The 16,785-nt window shown below is 42.2% G+C and overlaps 1 protein-coding gene across 6 annotated transcripts in view; it reads right to left on the bottom strand.

The window, feature by feature from the left end:
• Positions 1 to 16,785, bottom strand: part of Fmn1 (formin 1) — a 389,105-nt gene that overhangs the window by 181,659 nt on the left and 190,661 nt on the right. For all 6 annotated transcript variants that reach the window (XM_011239295.2, XM_011239294.2, NM_010230.2 and 3 more), the window contains 2 exons: positions 9,169 to 9,959; positions 5,647 to 5,797 (listed from right to left, as the gene is read on the bottom strand). In XM_011239295.2, the coding sequence (XP_011237597.1) occupies positions 5,647 to 5,797; positions 9,169 to 9,959 (942 nt within the window). The remainder of the gene's footprint in view (positions 1 to 5,646; positions 5,798 to 9,168; positions 9,960 to 16,785) is intronic.

Here is a 16,785-nt window from a genome sequence, read left to right as displayed (position 1 = left end):
ATCCTCGCCAAAGTGACCAAATTACAATCAATGCTGAAGCATTTTGGCACCAGAAAGTTTCAACAGAGTATCATCTGCAGAGCCATCACAGCCCATCTCCCCCAAAGGGCTCAGAGAAAGTAGTCAGTACTTCATTAATTCTGAAGAACTATCTGCTGAGGAGACAGAGGGAGGAGAATGCTTTTTATACATCTCAGAGAACAGGAAGCAGACAGACAATTCACAATTCAAAGTCAGATCACATCTCAAGGGCAGAAGGAGATTGGCGGGTCTCGAGATTTTCTGTCAAGCAAGTTTAGACCAGAACTGGGAGGCTTATCACGGACGTAGTGACCTCCTTGACAGATGCCAAGAGAAAAGAGCCTCTGACAACAGACTCTTGGATGCCCGTCAAGGCCCTGACCTTCTTGCTTGAGAACAAATGTAACTCAGGGGCAGTGTAAACACAGGCACACTAGCAGTGTAAACACTTATCTTACAGTGCAAGAAAGAGAACGCAAGCCAACTCCAGTTGAAGTACTGTTGGAATGTGTCATTATAGGAAGTTGTGGAATGCTTCCATAAATACTGGAAAATGAGAACACACTGGAGATGTTCTAGATTCTTTTCTAAGGTTTTTTTTTTTTTTTTAAAGACACAATCACATGTAGCCTAGCCTACCCTAGAACTTACATCCTCCTGCTCCAGCTTCTTAGGTGCTAGGATTACAAGGGTGTCTCAATACACCTGGCAATATTTTCTTCCCAAAGCTTTGATGTGACAATAGTTTATACAGAAATTAACATAAAGTTCCAAGGGATGCCTAAAAACATCTTCATAATTACAATTCCTTTGATTCCCATAACAGCTATGCTACGAACTGATATTCTCAAATATATATAAAAATAAAAGGTGATGTGAGAAGGCCATCTGCTATGAAAAGAGGAATAATAAAGACTACCCGTGGTGGTGGTGGTATGAATCCTTGTGTTCGAAGCTCTTGCTCTTGGTGCAGTTACTGTTGTGCTTAATAGTGGCTGATAGGCCTGATGTGACCAGGGAGGATGGCAACCCCCTGAGGATGCAATGCTGTCATGCCTACGACTTTAGTTATAAATAACATCTAAAGTGCAATAGGTTCAGTCAAAGGAAATAACACAATTGAAATCGATGTATTTCTTTGCAATAATTGTACATACGATACATATTTTTCTTCAGGATGTTGAATCCTTTGTTTTTGTTTTAAATCGGAATATTAAAGAACACTTTGTATAATCTCACAATGAAAGAAACAGTTTAGACTTCATCACATGTAGCTGTGTCTCGACTCCTGTAGCAATGGCTGTTCCTCCTCATCCCCTTCAACTGAGTCCCCTCAGTGAAAACTGTGACCATCAACAGTGTGGTGAATTTAAACAGGAACCACAGACATATGCTGGAGCTCTTGAGCATATTCGCCACTGTTCATTGTCATCAATACTTTCCCAGTAGAGATGTGCAAAGCCGTACAAGTCTCTCCAGACTTGTTCTAAGTGCTAACGAGAGAGAGAGAGAGAACTACACTACAGTGGGCTTCCTTCTGACTCTTACACTTCATACTGTAGAACAAGATTCCTGCCCAGTTTGGTAATCCATGTCTGTCCTAGTGTAAGACAGGATTAAACAGTAGGGAATGTAAACACAGATATGAAGCTTGTCATTAGACACTCTTAGCTGAGTTCAGCAGACTCAACAATCAACCCCACTCTTTCTGATGCACACACAAGGACCACATCAGTTCTACTTTTAAAAAAAGATTCGGACATTTCTACCTTGATGTTGGCTGAGTTCCTCCTCCCAAGATTCAGAAAGCTGGATGCTTCAATATCCAACACACGTGCTTCTCTCTCCAGATCAGGTATTATTAAAAAACTTGTTTGGCAAGTGTTCTTATAGTCTTCTCATATGGAGACAATCTCATGATCACACTGAAAGATTTGGCCCCCAAAGCTGAATGTCCTTGAAAAAAGCCACTTTCATCTTCTCTTCAGGAGAAAAGAAAACAAACATCTGATTCTAGAGGAGACCAAGGGATCCATCTTGATGTCTGAAATCTGGCCACAGGCATGGAGGCTGTGCAGTCTCAAAAGGGCGGGTTTGCAGTCTTCTGGCGTTGAGTTAGTTAGCTGCTTTTCTTTCCTTTCCTTTCTTTCTTTCTTTTTTTTCTTTTCTTTTCTTTTTTTTTTTTTTTTTTTAATTTTCTTTACAACTTAAAAAAACCTCAACTTAAGGCAGGCTACAAAGTTCACTGAAAACGCCAAACACCATCCCTCCTGTTAAGCCTTCCAGACCCAGAATTTTCGGCTCCATTTGCATTGAACCCTCAAACATAACACACATACATGCAGATTCTATGAGGCGATGGAACCTCCCCAAGAAGAGTTCAAAGGAAGCACATTTCTCCTTCAGACAGAGCAACAAAACAAATAATCAAGGACTAATTGCCTTAATTAAAATCAACTGTTGAATAGGCACACAATTAGAAGATAAGAAACTCAAATGAATGGCCAATTGTTAACATATTTGAAAACAAATATTCCTTACCAAAACAGAAATAACTCATTTTAGGGGGAAACAACATGTTACCAAAATATTCAGAGAGAAACAAAAAGAGCAATACAATGGAAGAAGAAATGGAGAACACAGAATTATTTAATATGATATTGCATAAGACAATACTTGGGAGTTTCTGCTAGAGAAGCCTTGCTGACAGAGGTAAACTAAGACTCTTTGGAAAGTAGGGGCTTTCTGCCTTTTTAATAATGATCAATGGCATCTAGCAAGCCAGTCTTTCCACAGCACATGCGCACATACACACACACACACCATCTGTAAGAACCTAAATTTTCTGGAATATATTCATGGTTTGTAGTGACTATTGTCTGGTACTGCTCTTAGAGAAGAACCCCAGTGGCTTCATGTAATAATGTACTTTTAAGAGTTACTCTGTGGACTAGAAAGATGGAGCAGTGGTTAAGAGCACTTGCTGCTCTTCAAGAGAACTTGAGTTTGATTCCAAACACTTATGTTAGTCAGCCCACAATGGCTCCAGGGGATCTAAGGCCCTCCTCCAGCCGCCACAGTTATGGACATTTACACACTCGAGTACATACACATGAACATAACATAATTAAAAGTTAAAAAAGAATAAAGATTCAATACCATATCTAATTATTGAGATCACATTTTTCTCATGATAAAATACTTCTAGTGTACTTAAAGGATGAAAACTGTTGATCATGGTTTTAGGCAGGTCCATGAGAAAGCTTAATTTGTAACACAAAATTACATTCAGGGATTGTATGTTGCAGTCCATTCCATGGGTTATAGATATGTTTGTATTGGCATAGGGAGTATGAGCTGGAACATGAAACACACCACATAACTTAAGAAGGAGCACTGACAACAGCAACACCATCTGCTATACACTTAAACCTTTCTCAGATCCCCATAGACTTGACATTACCCTAGTTAAGTATATTTGGTATGGATCATCATGTATTATAGGAAAGAGGAAAAAATGAGAAGAACACAACCAGAGCCAATGGCAACTGGCCCAAGGCTCACTGTCCTTAGCACCACTCTGCTGTTAACAAAACGTGAATGCAAAGGAACTATAGCTATGGCAGTGACCATAGCAATCATGAGAGCAGCTACCACACAATGTGGACTGATTGCATACTATGGACTATGTACAATATGAACTCATTTCATTATTTCAGAAGGGAATGATTTGTGGTTGTTGTATTAGTCAGCTTTCATGCACAGTAACAGCATACCTGAGGCAAATAACTAAGAGAAAAGGGTTATTTTTACCCATTGCTCTATATGTTTGAGGTAAAAAATCTGTTTTCTCTTTATCAGGCCTTTGGCAAATGCAGTGTGTCAGGGTAGGAGAGCATGGCAGACTCAACTGCTCTCTGTACCTCATGAGTTGGTATTGAGAAGAGGTTAGAGTCCCACAATCCTCTGAGGGCATGTGCTCTGGTGATCCAAGGACCCTCTACCAGATGATGTATCTTAAAGTGTCCAGTAGCACCACCCTAGGACCCAAAGGTTTCCTGAATGGGCCTTTGGGGGACTCACTAAACTTCAACAGATACTATTTCATGCTACAGCTAAGGGATTAGGAGAAAGTAAGAGCTGGTAGCTTTCCTTGGGTCCTACACTGAGGTGTGATTGGTCCTCACATCTGCCTGATTGCTTGAGGATGCTAAAGTTGTTCTACAGATTACTAATAGCTTTTGTTTTTTAAAATCCTCATGTGTTTACACAGAAGTCACCTCCCAATGGGACCTGTCTGGAAAACTTTATTGAAAACTGCAGGCCCCACACAAACCTTGCCTGTGCCGTTCTCTCTCCTTGCTCTACTATAGGATTGCAGAGGTTTGCTTGTATTAATGACTGCTAAACTCCACAGGCCAATGACCATTTTAGGGTTAGTTTCTCCCCATCTCACATATTGCTAATATTTACAAAGAGCTGTCCAATAGAACTTACTGTGTTACCATATTTAGTAGCTACTGAAGAAAAGTACCTAGTGTAGTTGAAAGACTGAACATTCCATTTTGCTTAATTGTTATCATTTAAATGGCTACACGTTATCCCCTATCACATTCTAGCTCAGGCCTACTACAATGCCCTCTATCACAGACTCTAATTGGGTCTTTGAATGACTATACGAATGAGATACATTTACATGTATGTGTACATAGTTATGTATGCATGAGTGAATGGTTATACATCTTTGCACATGTGCATTTGGAGGCTAGAGGCTGCGTGTCTTCAATTACAGATTCTCTCACTGAACCTGGAGTTCTCAACACTGGCTGGTCAGCAAGCCCCAGGGACTCTCCTATCTCTGTCTTTTTCATGATGATATTACAGGAAGTCAGTCTGCTACATCTAGCTTTGCTCCTCCAGTCCTTGTGCTTAGTGACAAGGCACTTTGCCAACTTAGCAATCACCACTATGATACCTACTTTTTGGGATGGAACACAAATCACTTTCACTAGCAGCAATCTGAACACATTTTACAATAGAATTCATGACTATAATTGTGCTGACTAATTCTATGTCAACCTGACACATGCTAGGATCATTAGAGAGAAAGGTAATTCAATTGAGAAAATGCCTCTATAAGATCCAGTTGCAGGCAAGTCGATAGAACATTTTTTAAATTGGTTATCCATGTAAGAGGGCACAGTCAATTGTGGGTGGGGCCACACCAGGCCAGTGGTCCTCAAAAGACAGGCTGAGCAAGCCATGAGGAGCAAGCTGTAAGCAGCACTCCCCCATAGCCTCTGCATCAGCTCCTGCCATCTGAGTTCCTGTCCAGTCCTTCCTTTAGACTGTGACTAGGAAACATATGCCTAGCAAACATGTTCCTTCCCAAGTCTTTGGTCATGGTATTTCCTCACAACAGTAGTAACCCCAACTAAAACAACAGTTCCGAATAACATTTCAAAATTCAGAAGAGAAAGCCAAAGCAGTAAGCCCAGATTTCTTAAACTAACTGGATCCTTTTGCCATTCAAGACTTGGATTCCTTTCTGGGGAGAGGGGACCAATCAGGCAGATGTAGTGGATTGTGACATGCATATGATGACAAATGATGATTGCACAGTACCTTTTTGACTTTGTTCTTCTTTTCGTAGGCCTCTGACAGGGGTTTTTTCTTCTGTTGAGTTGTGTCCTTGGAGAATAAATATTCAAATTCACTTGTGTCCCTAATATGAGGCTCTTCTAAGGAGTCCCATAAAGTTGGTGCGGCGTCTTGGCTTGAAAAAGAAAGCAACAAGTTAACTGTGGGAAACAAAGCAGTAAAGAGTATAATACAAAGAAATCTTTCTCTAATTCACTTTTAAAAAGAAAACATACAAAACCCTGGTAAGGCTGGGACAGGAGTTTTTCATGTTACACATTTTGAAAGTCAAAAACAGGATATTTTAACGCCCATCTTCATGTAAACATCCAAAAAAAAAAAAAATACGATGGTCATTAGTTCAGTACAAGAGCTCTGGAGAAGGCCCTTAGGAGTAGAATTTTTGGAGGTGAGGTTTGGACCATGTAAATTACTTCTTTCTCAACCATAGCATCTCCAGTAGGCAAAAATGGCAGTACACTGAGAGAGACAGGATAAGTAATTCCATGCATGGGCAAGGTCATTCCTTAGAAAACTGTATTATATTTCACTTATTCCTAGTGTGTATATGTATATGCATGTGTATATGAGGAGCGGATATGCATGCCATAGCATGCACGTATGGGTGAGAGGACCATGTCAGTTCTGTCCTTCCACCACCAGGACCCATGGAATCAAATTTAAGTCACCAGGCTTGACTGCATATATTCTACTCTGTAAAGCCGTCTCACAGGCCCAAAGTAACTCTTCAAAAGATTGAAAATGAAACAGTAAAGATGGGAGTCCCTTTGAGGATTTTATATGTAGTCTTCAGAATTAACTGAGGTCATCTCAGTCCAGGGGCTTCAAAACAGGACTAGTCAGCTGCTCATCTGGTGTATCGATTGACGGCATTCCACCAGAGATGGCATTACCATACAGAACCATACCGATTTGCCTTGCAATGGGCACCCCAGGGCGATTCCAACCGAAGCATCCGTGGGGAGTTTGTAATTTAGTCTCTTGAAGCAGAGAACAAGAAGCTGCCAGAAATCAAGTATGTCAGAGCCACCTCTGAGAGTGTGGTGGACAGGCTTCTCTATGAGCCTTTGCCCTCAGTTGGAATGTGCTGTTTATTTTCTTCAAATGGGCAGAATTGAGATGCTTTATCAAATTACTATTAATATCACAGGAAAAAAAGTAAATTTCTTCTATATTGATTTTTCAAATATACAAGCATGGCATGGTCATGACACCCAACAGTATATACCTTTGTTTCACTACATATTTTTGCTTCAATTAAAACTTAAAATAAAGCTGCCCTCATATAACATAAAGATATAGTCTACTTTCCATATAATAAACATATCTGTCATACTATTAAATGCATTGGTACCAAGTCATGATGACAGAGCTGGAGTGTGTGATGCCAGCAGGAGGTGACTGCTGAGGACTTACCACATCACAGAGGGGACAAGGCTGCCACATTTCCCCAGTCAGCCACTCCTCATATCCAGTTCATTTACTTTGCAGCATTCAATTTGAAAGTGAAACACTAGGTTTACGATATTTGCAGAACTAGCTTAGCCAGGGTAACTAATGAAAGCTTGAACATTTGACTGTTTTCCATTTTTAAAAAGTGGGCAATCTCAGGAGGAAAGAAAAAGAAATCAGTGATTTCCCCCAACTCTCATTTACCCTTCCTTGAACAGCGGATGAAGAGTCTGTCCTCCCGGAGCTCAGTTTTATGATGCTATGTCTATGGCGCTCGATGCTCATCGAGTCTCTTGGGCAATGGAGTAAGGCAAGCAAGTGAGAAACAGGTGTGAGACAGTCACATGTGCTGCCAGGACACAGGAGTCTAGGGCTCACAGGTGGGACCCATCAGTGCAGGGTGACTGTGAAATGGCTTGAGAGCACTAATAAAGAAACACAACTCAAATGTTCTGGGAAATCATCTTTTAGGAAATATCCCAATCTCAAATGAGAAATGGGATGCTAGCACTTCAGTGTTAGTGTTGGGAACTATTTTAGGAACAGCTCGTCTATTAAAAAGAAAAAAAACCCAGCAACCAAACATTCATTTGGGAAATTATACAGCACTTTCATCAGCACTGCATCAATATATCTAGAAATTTCCACATGTCAACTCTTGACCCTTATTTTTGGAAAGAAGACTAAGGACAGTATGAAGTATGCCAGCAGCTTGGTTAGTCACATGCTTAGCCTGGTGGTATTTCCCCTACTCTTAGAGTGTTTTCCATGTTTTTATTTTCATTTTTTTTGTAATTATGAACTATATGTTATTTTGTTTCATTATCTTCCCTTCTCTAAGAAAAATTTTACATAACCCTGAAAATCCTGAATTGGGGAATAACCTTAGAAATGTAGTTTTTAAATTATTGTTGTTGTTATTATTATACAATTTTTGCAAAAAAATAAATTTCAAAACTAGAATGTGGCCAAGAAATGACTCAATATCTTTCTCATTGTCCTTTTGAGAGATTCAGAAATGAAGCAGGAAACCTAACTGTAACTTTTTTGTATGGAAGTTTCCAAGTCAACATGACTTTCTGCCTTACAGACCCAGCTTAATAACATATACAGATGAAGGTACTCTCCACGTCAGCTGGCCACACTCGGGTATGTTCTCTGAAGGCCAATAAGGAATACACACGTAAAAGAAGTCTTATGAACCAGAGTTCAAAAGTGGGGTACTATACTTTAAGACTCTTTTATGATCTAAACAATAAATAACTAAGCTAAGTCTCAGTGTTTTCATAAATAATGAAAAGCATACATGACTATTAAATATATAGATTCACCACGAAGCCTCTAAGAGATTAATGAAGCATACATTTGAATATGTCTATAGGAACATTGCCAGGGAGAATTAACCAAGGGTAGGAAGGTCAGCCCTGAATATAGGTACATCATCCCATAGGCTCATAGCCCAGATTTTATATTCTGTTTTTTTCCTTCCTGGTCAAGAGATGAGCTACCCCACTGTGCCACACCCTTACTGCCATGATAGACTGAAATTTGAGACCACAGGCCAAAATAAATTCTTCCACATTTTCCTAAGGTATACATCATAGTGAATGAAAAATAATATGACCAACAAAAGACCACAAGGCTGGTTATCAAAAATTAAGAGATGTTATCATAAAAGATACTGTAGGAATCCTCAGTGAACCAACAGGGCAGAGTCTGCTCCAATTTCTTTGTAATTACTCAACTAATACAGTGGTGTTGGAGAGGACCCTAGCTTAGCTAGACCTGGACTCTTCTACAGTCCATGAAGGGAACGCTGCAGAGCAATCTGATCCTGAACACACTCCTTGTCCTAGAGGACCTGGCAAAGACAATCTCCCCAAGATGCTCTAAGCTTGTGTAGCCAAAGCATTTATCATATTATATTTGAGAATGGGTGCTACCCAATGTAAATACTGAACTATGGATAATAAAGCGTTGCTTGGGAAGAACCCTGTGAATTTGTAACTGAGAGTGGGTCAAGGGAGAGCTTACCTTTTATCATTTATTTGTATTCTGGTCCAATACAAAGGTTTCATAGGACAGCTGGGCTCAATGGCTGGTTTACGAGGATACTGGCTGGAAGAAGAGCTGAGTCCAAAGGACAGTCCAGGAGGAGGTGGGGGTGCAAGTCCTGGCGGAGGAGGAGGTGGAGGAGGAGGAGGACCTCCACTGTTAGGAAGAGCTAGGACATTGGGAAGTGGTGGTGGAGGAGGTGGTGGTGGTGGTGGTCCATCACTTGGAGGCACGGGAGTTGGAGGAGGAGGCGGAGGAGGTGGCGGTGGCGACACAGGACACACAGGTGGTATGGGTGGTGCTGGAGGCAAAGGTCCAAGTCCAGGTGGGAGGGGCGGAGGTGGAGGAATGAGAGGTGGAGGGAGTGGTGGTGGCGTGGGGGGAGCTGGAGGGGATATCTTATGCTGACTAGATGAGGAGGTGCCTTCTCTTGTCTGGAATGGGGCGTGGATGTCTTTGCTGTCTTTTGAGGGAGAGAGCTGGGTTAAGGAGATAGTCAGCTTCTTGGGTACTATCTGGCTGCTTCTGGTTGCTTTGCTTTCAGCATCACAGGGCTTGAGGAAGGTCTCTCTGTCTGTCTGGATGCACACATTTCTGAAAGCCTTTGGAGAGCAGTCATCATCTGTGGAAATGCACACATCTCTCATCTCTTCACATCCTTCCCGGCGCTTTCCTAACTGTTGCTTGAGATTTTCAATGGCTTCTTCAAGTCTTGCTGTTACTAATGCGTGCTCACCCCGGATGTGAAATGTCTTGAGTTCAAACTGAGCCTGGAGAGGAAAAAAAAAAAAAATAGGAAAGTAAGACTTTAAAGATAACAAACTCCAAGTAGACATTTAATAGTACCGTGAATGTGCAAATTTACCATTAAAGAATGGCCCATATAATGTACAGAAATGGAGACATTTGTTCAAGAATCCAAAAGGGTATAAACTTTTATTTCAGCATTTTCCAGAGAACAAACATCTAGGGGCCATTGGGTAATCTCATCCCATCTGAACTCATGGAAGATTCTTGCCATTGGGTTAATATTTAGAGCAAATCTACTTAAGAACTCTGTAGTGGCTATTCCTGGTTGTCAACTTGACAATATTTGGAATGAACTACAATCCGGAATTGGAAGGCTCACCAGTGACCCTTATCTGGAGGCTTGGAGATCCTTATCTGGATCTTGGTTTGAAGATCTTGAGCCATAGTGGCTATGGATTCCAGAAGATTGAATCTCCGAGTTAAGGAACACACCTTTAATCTGGGCTATGCCTTTCATCTGGGATTAAAGGTGTGGTGGAACACACCTTTAATCTGGGCTACACCTTTTGCTGGAGACAATATAAGGACATTGGAAGAAGGGAGTCTAGCTCTTGCTCCTGCTCCTTCACCTGCTTGCTGCGTGAGATTGAGTAACTGCTAGATCCTTGGACTTCCATTCACAGCTGTGACTGAACGATTGTTGGGAATTGAGCTGCCGACTGTAAGTCATCAATAAATTCCTTTATTATCTAGAGACTATCCATAAGTTCTGTGACTCTAGAGAACCCTGACTAATACAGAAGTTGGTACCAGGAGTGGTTCTAGAGTAACAGAAGTACAAGGATGAATCTTTTAAAATACTGGAATTGGCTTGTTGATCCACCAGCACTTTCAAATATTGAAACCTCTCCAGATTCTCTCCCTCCTGGGAGCTCAGAGAATTTTGAAGACCCATGGTTGAAACTATATTCCGAACTTAAAGAAGCTAATGCCCTTGATTTTCTTAATGAATTAGGTGATTCAGTGCACAAAGCTTTCTACAAGATGGGGAAAAAATCGAAAAATGATTTTACTGGCTGGCTGCTCTTAGTATCTGTGGAAAAAATGATGAATGAAAGGAAGGAGTTGTGTGATAAAATCGAAAGGCTCCAGACACAAGTAAACGATCTAAAAGTTGCTAAGTGTGTCCTTGAGGAGAATCTTCTCTCTTGTAGCAATAGAGCTCAAGTTGCAGAAAATCAAACAGAAACTCTCATTGTAAGGTTGGCTGAACTACAGAGAAAATTCAAGTCTCAGCCTCAGAGTGTGTCGACAGTTAAAGTAAGGGCTCTAATTGGCAAAGAATGGGATCCTACAACATGGGACGGGGATGTGTGGGAAGACCATGTTGAAGCTGAGAATTTTGAATCCTCAGATTCTCAAGGGTTTGCCCCACCTGAGGAAGTAGTACCCTCAGCCCCACCTCTTGAAATAATGCCTTCCCCACATGAGGAAATTAATTTTGCAGAGTCTGCTCACGGCCCACCAATAGTTTCTTCTAGACCTGTAACCAGACTCAAAGCAAAACAGGCTCCTAGAGGGGAGGTAGAAAGTATAGTCCATGAGGAAATTCGCTACACTACTAAGGAGCTTAATGAGTTTGCTAATTCATTCAAGCAGAAACCTGGTGAATATGTGTGGGAATGGATTTTAAGGGTGTGGGATAAGGGTGGAAGGAACATAAAACTAGAGCAGGCTGAGTTTATTGACATGGGTCCTCTGAGTAGAGATTCTAGGTTTAATACGGAAGCTCGCATAGTTAAAAAAGGTGTCAAAAGTTTGTTTGAATGGTTGGCTGAGGTGTTTATCAAAAGATGGCCTACTGGAAATGACTTGGAGATGCCTGATATTCCGTGGCTTAGTGTTGATGAAGGGATTTTAAGACTTAGGGAAATTGCAATGCTAGAGTGGATATATTGTGTAAAGCATAATTGTCCACAATGGGAAGGTCCAGAAGATATGCCTTTCACCAGCTCTATAAGACGCAAATTGGTGAGAGGGGCACCAGCACATTTGAAGGGTTTTGTTCTTTCCCTTTTCCTTGTGCCAGATCTTAGCATTGGAGATGCTTCTGCTCAATTAGATGAATTAAATTCACTGGGTTTAGTTGGATCCCGAGGTAACAAGGGCCAGGTGGCAGCATTGAATCGCCGGAGACAAGGTGATCCTAGTTATTATAATGGACAGCGTAGACAAAAGAATGTTTATAATAACATACCTAGTAATGGTCAGCACAGGAGAGGTGAAATTTATAATGGCATGACTCGCTTGGACCTTTGGTACTGGCTAATCAATCATGGTGTTTCCAGGAATGAAATACATAGGAAGCCTACTGCATATTTGTTTGATCTGTATAAGCAGAAAAATTCTCAAACAAATGAAAGAAAGGCTACATTAGATTGTGGTAAACAGCAATCTCGGCCAGTGAATCAATTTCCAGACTTGAGACAGTTTGCAGATCCGGAACCCCTTGAATGAAGGGGTGGCCAGGTTCCTCTGAGGAAGAATCTTGATAAGACACTCAAAGGTTTTGCTGTTACCCTTTCTCCAGTTCTTCCCCAGAGGGACCTACGGCCTTTTACAAGGGTAACTGTACACTGGGGAAAAGGAAATAATCAGACTTTTCGGGGTCTGCTGGATACTGGTTCTGAGTTGACACTGATCCCAGGGGATCCCAAGAAACATTGTGGCCCTCCAGTTAAAGTAGGGGCTTATGGAGGGCAGGTGATTAATGGAGTTTTGACTGATGTCCGACTCACAGTAGGTCCAGTAGGTCCCCGGACACATCCTGTGGTGATTTCCCCAGTTCCAGAATGTATAATTGGGATAGATATACTCAGAAATTGGCAGAATTCTCATATTGGTTCCCTGAACTGTAGAGTGAGGGCTATTATGGTTGGAAAGGCCAAATGGAAGCCTTTAGAGTTGCCTCTGCCAAAGAAAATAGTGAATCAAAAACAGTATCGTATTCCTGGAGGAATTGCAGAAATTACTGCCACTATCAAGGACTTGAAAGATGCAGGGGTGGTGGTTCCCACCACATCTCCATTTAACTCTCCTATCTGGCCAGTGCAGAAAACAGATGGATCATGGAGAATGACAGTTGATTACCGAAAACTAAATCAGGTAGTAACTCCAATTGCAGCTGCTGTACCAGATGTAGTTTCCTTACTTGAGCAAATTAACACATCTCCTGGCACCTGGTATGCGGCTATTGATCTGGCAAATGCCTTCTTCTCAGTACCTGTCCATAAGGACCACCAGAAGCAATTTGCTTTCAGTTGGCAAGGCCAACAGTATACCTTCACAGTTTTGCCTCAAGGATATATTAACTCTCCTGCCCTGTGTCATAATTTAGTTAGAAGGGATCTTGATCGTTTGGATCTTCCACAAAATATCACATTGGTGCACTATATTGATGACATTATGCTGATTGGACCAAGTGAGCAGGAAGTAGCAACCACTTTGGACTCATTGGTAACACATATGCGTATCAGAGGATGGGAAATAAATCCAACCAAAATTCAAGGACCATCTACCTCAGTGAAATTCTTAGGAGTCCAGTGGTGTGGGGCATGCAGAGATATTCCTTCTAAGGTGAAAGATAAGTTATTGCACCTGGCCCCTCCTACAACCAAGAAAGAAGCACAACGTTTAGTGGGTCTATTTGGATTTTGGAGACAACACATCCCTCACTTGGGTGTGTTACTTAGGCCTATTTACCAAGTGACTCGGAAAGCTGCTAGCTTTGTGTGGGGCCTGGAACAGGAGAAGGCCCTTCAACAGGTCCAGGCTGCTGTGCAGGCTGCTCTACCACTTGGACCATATGACCCAGCAGATCCGATGGTACTTGAGGTGTCTGTGGCTGATAGAGATGCTGTTTGGAGCCTCTGGCAGGCCCCTGTAGGTGAATCACAGAAAAGGCCTTTGGGATTTTGGAGCAAAGCTCTACCATCATCTGCAGACAACTATTCTCCCTTTGAAAAACAGCTCTTGGCCTGCTATTGGGCCTTAGTGGAAACTGAACGTCTGACAATAGGACACCAAGTCACTATGCGACCTGAACTACCCATCATGAGCTGGGTACTATCAGACCCTGCAAGTCATAAAGTGGGACGTGCACAGCAGCAGTCTATTATCAAATGGAAGTGGTATATACGTGATCGGGCCAGAGCAGGTCCTGAAGGCACAAGCAAGTTACATGAAGAAGTTGCTCAAATGCCTATGGTTTCTACTCCTGTTACAATGCCATCTGCTGCCAAGCATGCACCTATAGCCTCATGGGGTGTTCCCTATGATCAACTGACCGAAGAGGAGAAGACTAGAGCCTGGTTTACTGATGGCTCTGCACGTTATGCAGGCACCACCCAGAAGTGGACAGCTGCAGCATTACAACCCCTTTCTGGGACAACCTTGAAAGACACAGGTGAAGGGAAATCTTCACAGTGGGCAGAACTTCGGGCAGTACACATGGTATTACAGTTTGTTTGCAAGAAGAAATGGCCAGATGTACGATTATACACTGACTCATGGGCTGTAGCCAATGGATTGGCTGGATGGTCAGGGACTTGGAAAGATCACAATTGGAAAATTGGTGAGAAAGACATCTGGGGAAGAAGTATGTGGATAGATCTCTCCAAATGGGCAAAGGATGTGAAGATATTTGTGTCCCATGTAAATGCTCACCAAAAGGTGACTTCAGCTGAGGAGGAGTTCAATAATCAAGTGGATAAGATGACCCGTTCTGTGGACAATCAGCCTCTCTCCCCAGCCATCCCTGTCATTGCTCAATGGGCACATGAACAAAGTGGCCATGGTGGTCGAGATGGAGGTTATGCTTGGGCTCAGCAACATGGGCTTCCACTCACCAAGGCTGACCTGGCTACAGCTGCTGCTGATTGCCAGATCTGCCAACAGCAGAAACCAACACTGAGCCCCAGATATGGCACCATTCCTCGAGGTGACCAGCCAGCAACCTGGTGGCAGGTTGACTACATTGGACCACTTCCTTCGTGGAAAGGACAGCGTTTTGTTCTTACTGGAGTAGATACTTATTCTGGTTATGGATTTGCCTTTCCTGCACGTAATGCCTCTGCTAAAACCACCATTCACGGACTGACAGAATGCCTCATCTATCGTCATGGTATTCCACACAGTATTGCTTCTGACCAAGGAACTCATTTCACAGCCAGAGAAGTACGACAGTGGGCCCACGATCATGGAATACACTGGTCTTACCACATTCCCCATCATCCTGAAGCAGCTGGGCTGATAGAAAGATGGAATGGCCTTTTGAAGACGCAGTTACAGCACCAATTAGGTGGTAACAGCTTGGAAGGCTGGGGTAGAGTTCTTCAGAAGGCAGTATATGCTTTGAATCAGCGCTCGATATATGGTACAGTTTCACCCATAGCCAGGATTCATGGGTCCAGGAATCAAGGGGTGGAAAACGGAATAGTTCCACTTACTATCACTCCTAGTGACCCTCTAGGAAAATTTTTGCTTCCTGTCCCCATAACTCTAGGTTCTGCTGGCTTAGAAGTTTTGGCTCCAGAGAGGGGAGTGCTCCTACCAGGAGCTACAACAAACATTTCATTGAACTGGAAGCTCAGACTTCCCCCTGGTCATTTTGGGCTTCTAATGCCCTTAAACCAACAGGCTAAAAAAGGAATAACAGTGTTAGGAGGGGTGATAGATCCAGATTACCATGGGGAAATTGGATTACCTCTTCACAATGGTGGTAAGCAAGATTATGTCTGGAGTGTAGGAGATCCCTTAGGGCGTCTCTTAGTACTACCATGTCCTGTGATTAAAGTCAATGGGAAACTACAACAGCCTAATCCAAGCAGGATGACAAAGGACACAGACCCATCAGGAATGAAGGTATGGGTCAATCCTCCAGGAAAAGAGCCAAGACCTGCTGAAGTGCTGGCTGAAGGTGAAGGAAATACAGAATGGGTAGTAGAGGAAGGTAGTTATAAATACCAATTAAGGCCACGTAACCAGTTGCAGAAACGAGGATTATAAAGTAATATGAATGCCCATTGTAAATTTACTAATGCGTTTGCGATTGTACGAGGGATAGTTATATCATGTTAGGCGTATTTACAACCTTGTTATTGTTTCATGTGAACATGAGATATTATTTGTGTCAAGTTGACAAGGGGTGGATTGTAGTGGCTATTCCTGGTTGTCAACTTGACAATATTTGGAATGAACTACAATCCGGAATTGGAAGGCTCACCAGTGACCCTTATCTGGAGGCTTGGAGATCCTTATCTGGATCTTGGTTTGAAGATCTTGAGCCATAGTGGCTATGGATTCCAGAAGATTGAATCTCCGAGTTAAGGAACACACCTTTAATCTGGGCTATGCCTTTCATCTGGGATTAAAGGTGTGGTGGAACACACCTTTAATCTGGGCTACACCTTTTGCTGGAGACAATATAAGGACATTGGAAGAAGGGAGTCTAGCTCTTGCTCCTGCTCCTTCACCTGCTTGCTGCGTGAGATTGAGTAACTGCTAGATCCTTGGACTTCCATTCACAGCTGTGACTGAACGATTGTTGGGAATTGAGCTGCCGACTGTAAGTCATCAATAAATTCCTTTATTATCTAGAGACTATCCATAAGTTCTGTGACTCTAGAGAACCCTGACTAATACAAACTCCCACTCTGTTTTAATATCAAATGCAGAAGAAATTAATTTAATAGAGGTTTGGGCAGGCTTGAATATATCTTTTACAGCTTTTGCTGTGGATTGAGAAAAAGAAAAGCCCGAGCCAGGGAGGCAGTTCAGAACTCAAGC

Source organism: Mus musculus, chromosome 2 (genome assembly GCF_000001635.26).
Source record: "Mus musculus strain C57BL/6J chromosome 2, GRCm38.p6 C57BL/6J".
NCBI classification, from domain to species: domain Eukaryota; kingdom Metazoa; phylum Chordata; class Mammalia; order Rodentia; family Muridae; genus Mus; species Mus musculus.
This window is presented reverse-complemented; position numbering and strand designations above follow the sequence as displayed.